This window comes from Macrobrachium nipponense, chromosome 1 (genome assembly GCF_015104395.2).
Source record: "Macrobrachium nipponense isolate FS-2020 chromosome 1, ASM1510439v2, whole genome shotgun sequence".
Taxonomy (NCBI): Eukaryota; Metazoa; Arthropoda; class Malacostraca; order Decapoda; family Palaemonidae; genus Macrobrachium; species Macrobrachium nipponense.
In genome coordinates, this window is record NC_087200.1 from 186,381,021 (window position 1) to 186,388,520 (window position 7,500).

Below are 7,500 nucleotides of genomic sequence, written 5' to 3' on the forward strand. Positions count from 1 at the left end.
AAGGATGATTTTCTTCCTGCTATGCCCATGAGTAAGAAGAAACATGAACCCGTATTGCTAGCTCTTTTGCCATTCACCAGGTTTGCAGTTTCTCAGGGAAGAGGTACAGGACAGCAGGGCAACAGGTTTGGAAGAGCCAAGCATGGGGACAAGACAAGGGGGCAGGCAGTAGTTGCCCTATAGCCCTTCCCAGCTAATCAAGTACCAGAGGGTGGAAGCGTTGACCCACTGTTCATGTAGTCGGGAAAGACAGAGAGCCCCTGTAGCCAAGTAAAACCTTTCCTCCAGACCATCATCAGCAGCAGTACCTTCTTCAACGCAACTGGAGAGAAACTGTCCAGGACTGGCATCCAGCAGGTGAAGCTCTTCATTGCAAATGAACTACTCGAGAAGGAGGAGCAGGTCCCACTACTGTAATGGATTGAAACAGGAACACTGACTCCATCACAAGCGGCTCATCCCAGTACTCAGCCCAGGGAGAGTTCCTGATCTCTCTCAAGAAGCAGGTTGTGGAAGTGCCCCTCTTTGAGCCAGGAGCAGGATAGAGCAGAGCAACACTTCTCCCTGTACCACCATTGGAAAGTCAGGATGATGTCACACCTTTCGTTTGGGGACAGGTCCCAGGAACAGCATTACTCCAAAATGGAAGTGTCCAAGATCACCATTTCATTCTGGCTACGTGAGGTGATTAAACAGTCATACTCCAAACCTTCTAGTTTTGTGACATTAGAGGAATGACTTCGTCTCTGGCATTTAAGAAGACCTTGTCTGTTCATAGGGTTTTTAGTGCTGGTTCCTGGCTTCGGCAAACCATGTTCTCTTCCTTTTAACTAAAGGACATTGCCCACAGGTCCTTGGACACTTTTTTTTCTTGGGTCCAGTGGTGGTTGCCCAACAAGTTGTGTAGCTCATGCAGTGCCCCTGACAGGACAGTTCATCTTACTTATGATGATTGTGTGGAAGAGAGAATGGGTGAGTTGGCTGGCCTCTTTCTTTCTCTTTCCTTTCTCCTTCCTACGGGTTTGTTCCTATACAAAAGACAAATCTGCTTCTCAGTAACACTTACTCCTCTCTCTGGCAAGGGGAGGGAGGAGTGGTAACAAACCCCTGTGGCCTATATGGTTTGTTGCTTGAACAGACAGACTTCCGTTTACCTTCCACAAATGCAATAAATCTGGACATGTCTCATTGTGTTTAATCCCAGCAGGCTGAGTTTTTAGATACTCGCTTATCTATTCTCTCATGGGCTCAGACCCCCTTCTTTAGGACTCGATCTTCTAGGAAAGGTGGTCGGGAGGGCTAAACCCCCAGCCAGTTCAGGGTACTTGTGTAAGTGTTTACATAATAAAAATATGGAATGTTAGTCCATATATATAAAAGACTAAAACTAAAAAGGAATGTGATCAGACTAGAGACGCTAAAGATGACGTATACAATAAAAGTAGGCTAAGATAACATGCCGTCACTTGTGTTCATTCAATTGTTTATAAACTTTAGTCCAAGCTTCCTGCTTGAGACAAACACCGTGACCTATAGCTCAAGCGGCCTACGTGATTAGTAACTATGTCATCTGATTGTATGTTCGTATGTAACTATGTCATTGTATGTATGTTCATATGTTCGAGCTACTGTCTGCTCCTTTATGACTTGTAACCGAGATGTAGAACAGGGCAGAATAGAGTTAGCTATCATCATTAGAAGACCTGTACCTCTTTACCTAAGCTTTATCATGTAGAGAGAATAGAATTAGCCATCATCATTGGCAGAAGCAATCAAGCTATCGTCATTAGAAGACTTTTACAATCCTACTTTATCTTCACCATGTAAATTCAGAGAATATAAGTATTTTTGTACTTCGTGGTTTCTACTAGATCCTCACATCATTGCCGAATCATCATGAGTTTAACACATCGTCGTTATAACCAAAGAAGATAATACCAACTTCGTAAGTGATCTACAAACCCCAAGACACTCCAATGAATATGGAAGTGCAATACCAACCGACTTAGCGTAAGATTATCGCAAGTCTAACATTACCTCATAGGGCGCCTTATTATACAAGGCAACAGCCCTAAAACTTGTACCTCCCTCCAAGTATAAGTCTATCCTATTGTTAAGACCGAAGGTTTGTTCTGCATATGAACAAATGACAAATTTGTATTTTTCATAGCTAATAAACTTGAGGTCTTTACATTAACTGCCCACCTCTAGCAGCCCCTCTCGTATCCTCTCTCGTATCCTAGGTTGGAAGAAAGACGGACACGTCACAGGGTTCCAAGCCCGGTCGGCGACCAGCTTCCACCTTGTATACACATGAGTTGCCAGATGCCACAGATTCCTTCCTTTACAATCTTTGATTGTTTCAACCTGTTTCCAGCTGGTGCTAGAAGATTGTCCTTTTGTGAAGACCTCAGGTTTGTTAGCTATGAAAAATATGAATTTATTAAGAATTTTTCATTCTTACAGGGAAAGTGCCAGTTTGCCCAGATATTTTTGAGGCATTTTTTCATGTCTATTTTCAGTATAAACTTTACTAAGAAAAATTCATTTGTAGAGGTCCTTTATAGTGCATCGTTGGCAGTGATAGAACAATGATCAGTTGTATAGCATGACATCAAACAATGCTTCTAGGAACCTATTTGTGACTGGTAGCCAGTGAGTTTGACTAATTGTATAAATTACTAGTTTTTGAAAGTATATGTAAATACAAAGCAGTTCCTTTACAAACCCAATACCTTCCCCATAACCACTGTGTGTGCATGATCCCAGACACTTAAACTTGGAGAAAGCAGAGATGATGTAGTGTACTACTCTGGTAGGCTGGAAACTTACCTCAGGTCCCAAAATTTGCCTAACTTCTTTTGTCTGTTTCTGTATAGTTGTTGCCATCATTTTGAGGCTTGAATTGTTTGGGATATCCTTTTTCATCTCTCACTATTTCATCCCTTTATAAATCATGTGTACTTTTAGTGCATTTTTTTAATGCTATATGGAATTTTCATGGTCAGCTTTCATCTGAGTTTTCAGCAAGATCGATTTGGTAGATTGAAGGTACTTATTTGTATGTATTCTTGAATTTTTCATTTATCAATCTATTATACATGGATATTTTAGTACCTTTTCATGCATTTTTTTTGTAGTTTTGGGTATTAGTTTTGATATCGACAAGCAACCAGTTGTTTGCATCTTAACATGTTTTTATGTTAATTAGTACTTTCCTTGCATGCTGCTGTTGTTAGTTTGTTATTTGTAAGTGTTTTAGAGAAACACTTACAATCAAGTTTTCCTTGTTTTCACTGTTTCAAGTTGCATTATCCTCTTTCCATTATTATGCCTGAAGTCATCTCCTGTTACAGTGTTTCATATTTTCAATACTGAAATATAACATTCGACTATTTCTGACACAATCATTAGACATAAAATATTCTTTTATTCTATTTGCTCTAATTGGTAATGATTTCAAAGGTAGTTTTTAAATTCCCATTATTGTAAAATGCCATGGTAAACCTCAAGATAACCAACTTTTTTAACTTTGGCTATAACGTTTGTGAAATGCCAATGGTAAACCTCAAGATAACCAACTTTTTTAACTTTGGCTATAACGTTTGCTCTGCGGGAGTTTGAAACTTCATATTTTACATACAGAATCCATGAAGGAAGCCAAAGTACTATTGTAAATTATAAAAAAGTTAATTTTACGGAAGCCAAAGTACTATTGTAAATTATAAAAAAGTTAATTTTACATTTAGTATAATGGTATACTCAGTTGTCAAATCTCCATCTTGTTTTGCAGTAAGAATCCACTCTTAGCTGAAACTTGCTTGGAAAGCAGATAAACACACAATGTCTCATCAGTGACAAGCAAATTTACTCATAGGCTTGCTGAGTGGTGAGAGAGGAAGTCATTGGTATCTCTCCTTATACGTACTTTAACCTTTTCATGTCTCCAATATGGTATTTTTGGTTTTGCAGGTAAGGCTTGTAGTTCCTTCATGTACACATGTAATATTTCCCAGGGTCAGGTCTGGTCCCCATAATAACAAAGTGAAATTTGTCGAATTGGTTTTCCTAATCATTGGAATTCTTATTGTAGCATTACATGAATACTTATTCCAAGAGTGTTCTCACTGAAGTTTCTGAAGGGCTAACATTCGTTGTCATAAAAGGAAAGAAAATTTTTGCGTTAGTTCAAAGCTCATGTTCATTAAGATGAAATTACTTTCTATATCTCTTTCTTTTTAAAAGAGTGTGGAATACTGTGTTTTACCTTTGGGCACTTGGAGGAACCATAGTATGTACTTCTAATATTTTTTTATTGAAGAGGTGGTAGTCAAGTTTTTGGACTTGCATTCCTTAGCCCATTTGTTTCAGGAGGTCAAGTTTTACCAGCTTTGGTTGACGTATAGGGCTCAAGAATGATATAATCTCCATATAATCATTTCATAAATTGTTATATTAGGCATAAATTCTTGGGACACCGTACAGTATGGGTGAGTGTACATAATTCTTTGTTTTACAACATATAGTTGTAAAACATTGATATTTTGTATCAGGTCACAGTCAAATTCTTGACTTTCCTGGTAAACATAGGAAACTAACACAGGGTTTTTTCAAACTTCCTAGGAGCACCCCTTGATAAATTATCTTCTTTTTGCTTTTTCTAAGGTTGTTGTCTGGGATTCAAGGAATTCATGAGCTGGTAATGATAAAAAAGAATTGGTTGGTAAATGAAACAATTTACCTTATATTTTTGTTAAGTGACATGTCAGTGAGTGTACAATTGTTTGTGGTATTTTGGTAAATCATATATTTCCTTTCCAGAAGAAACCACCGTTTAATTGCCAGAAGTTAACACCTCCACTAAGACACTTTCAAGATATTCAAGTAGAGTTGGAATGTTGAGTGAGTTTTGGCTATGTAACTGTTACAGTAATACATATATATAGAAAACTATGACAAAAATGAAAACTTTGCTTTCAAGAATCTTTTGTGATAATAAACTTGGAATTGGAAATGACTATGTCTTGTTGCAAATGGCAAAGTTAACAAGGAGCGCACAGTATCGACAAGTTCAAGATGAAAGTCCATGTCAGAAGTTATACTTTTCTACCTTATATTTTTAAAATTATCCTGATTTATATTGGATGTGGTCAAAACTTTGTAACTGTTAAGTGCATTCAGTTTTGAGAAGCAAATTGATGAAAATCTTATAGTTTAACAATACGTACAGTACTTGAGAAAGTTGAAAGTTTATGAGAGTTCAATACAACTTGATGCAGTGACTAAGTGGAGTTTTTTTTAATGATCTTAGTGCACAAAATACAATACGTAATGTATTCACATTTATTTATCAAAATTTCATCTTGCACCAAAAGATCGTCTTGTTTTCCAAATAGAAATGAAATAATGTTAAGTATGACCAGAGCAGTGTTCTACTTTTAACTTCACAAAGGAAGATGATGGAGACAAAAGATGCAATTGTTTTGACTTCCTGCTTGAGAGCATTTCTGTGTAATGAGTGACAACAATCCAAACTGTCCAACAGTATATTTATTTCAAGTGTTCAGTGTTTTGTCAACTAGAATGTTCATAACTGCACAGATAGCCGAAGCTTCTCTACCAACACAATTGCTCCAGACACACAGATATAACAGCATAACCTATATAAACATTATCTATGCTATTACTGTACTATATGTTTATGTAACTGAACATGAATTTATGTAGAAATCTTTACAGATGATACTGGAGGACAAAAGTTCCTATAGGTATGAAATTTGACATCATTTTGAGGTTTCCACATATACTCGACACCATGCCATTGTCACTGGGACAATATAGAGATGCAGCTAATATACATATATATATATATATATACTGTAAATGTATAAAGTTGTAAGATGAATAATGCATGTATGCTTTGTGAATATTATGGACATAGATGTTATATAGAAGCATGTGCTAGAGTCATACTGTTATAATTATGTATGAAGCCTTTATAGCCTTTGTATTGTATTTTGAATAGCTGTTGTTACAGCGACTGTACAGGAAATACTACCCAAGTTCTCTTTGCACATTGTTTTTAATGGAATTTTCATTTTCATTCAGGTTTTGTTCATTTAATGATCCTATTATTTTTTTTATTTTTCCCCTTCTCTCTCCCCAGTTGGTCAAATTGACAGGTATTTGACCTTGTCCCACTAATGAAAACACATTTAAAAGTACATAGAACAAAAACTTGAAGGCAGGGTCATATAGGAAATCTGTATTTTGATTATTTCTTTGAGGTAGTATGGAGAGTTTTTTTAGGCAACTTTTTTATAAATAGTCTTTATTGGGTTTCATAATTTATGTATACTATGTATCTGCCCTCCAAACATAATCACAAATAATTTGCCCGCTTTCCATACCTCCCCTTTCAATTTCTCATATACTTGGTAATGAATTAGATGGTATCCATTAGATCTTCATAACAATTTGGTATTCTTTTACTAGTTTTGGACCCTTTTTTTTATATTCCAACAGGTATACCACTGTGAGCTGTAAAGTACTGCTTTGTGTTTTTTAAGTTTAAATTTTAATCAAAAATCCCCCCCCCCCCCCCCTTATGAGATGGAATGTCACATACAATAAATGGATTGAGGAGGATTACTCTCAAATTCAGTCAAGTTTTCACTAAGGGAGGGTGTTTAGAGCTAACAACAGCCAGTGTTAATGAACAAAAGTACTTTTCTACATCCTTTACTTTAGTCTTTTTTCATTCATGTATTTAAATGCAAGTTGGTTGTCTTTTATGATTTTCCTCATTGGTTACATTAACATGAGCTGATAATCATTGCAGTTTGTGTGCAGTGTACTAGTTAAAACTGAACAGACATCAGACATTAGTGCCTTTTAAGCAAATTATTTTTTCCTATTCATCAGTTTGGTTTAGTGAATTACACTCCTTATGATGAAATATGACAGTGGTCAGGACATGGAATGATGATTGACAGACAGTGTACTACGGACATCCTGTTCACTCACTCTTGCTTTTCAAGTTAGAAATCAAGAAATGATTTTATATTTAGCATGAAAATTTATTCACTGATAACCCATTGTAACTAAAACTTTTATCATAAGCATAATATCAGTCCTTTTGTTAGTGTATTATATCTCCAACTAAGAGAGCTATATCAGTACTAAAAGATCTCTGATAATCATTAAAGTGAATGAGTACTGGTTTATATTTTCATGAGCTTGGTTCCTTAACTTTAATTTTATTAGTTTTCAGTGTATGCAATGGATATTAAAGATGAGAAGATTGTTACTGTCCTTGTACTGTATTGAGTTTTTTTATCAAGCATCTTTAATATAGGTTCAGAATATTAATTCCATTTACCTCTTTCCCCTTTTTATTCTAATGTCTTGTTCATTATCACTCAATCTTGAGTATATTTCAATATTCTCTGCAGCATTTTGTAAAACTTTCATTTCGACTTGCATATATTTTTAATGAGG

The 7,500-nt window shown here is 35.9% G+C and overlaps 1 protein-coding gene across 6 annotated transcripts in view; it reads left to right on the top strand.

Annotated features, from left to right (window-relative positions):
• LOC135219925 (protein prune homolog 2-like) overlaps positions 1-6,588 on the top strand; it is a 236,882-nt gene extending 230,294 nt beyond the window's left edge. For 5 of the 6 annotated variants that reach the window (XM_064257141.1, XM_064257144.1, XM_064257143.1 and 2 more), the window contains one exon: positions 4,822-6,588. In XM_064257141.1, coding sequence (XP_064113211.1) covers positions 4,822-4,852 — 31 coding nt within the window. In that variant the 3' untranslated portion in view covers positions 4,853-6,588. The remainder of the gene's footprint in view (positions 1-4,821) is intronic. The other variant, XM_064257139.1, reaches the window with a different exon arrangement.
• The last annotated feature ends 912 nt before the right edge of the window (positions 6,589-7,500 follow it).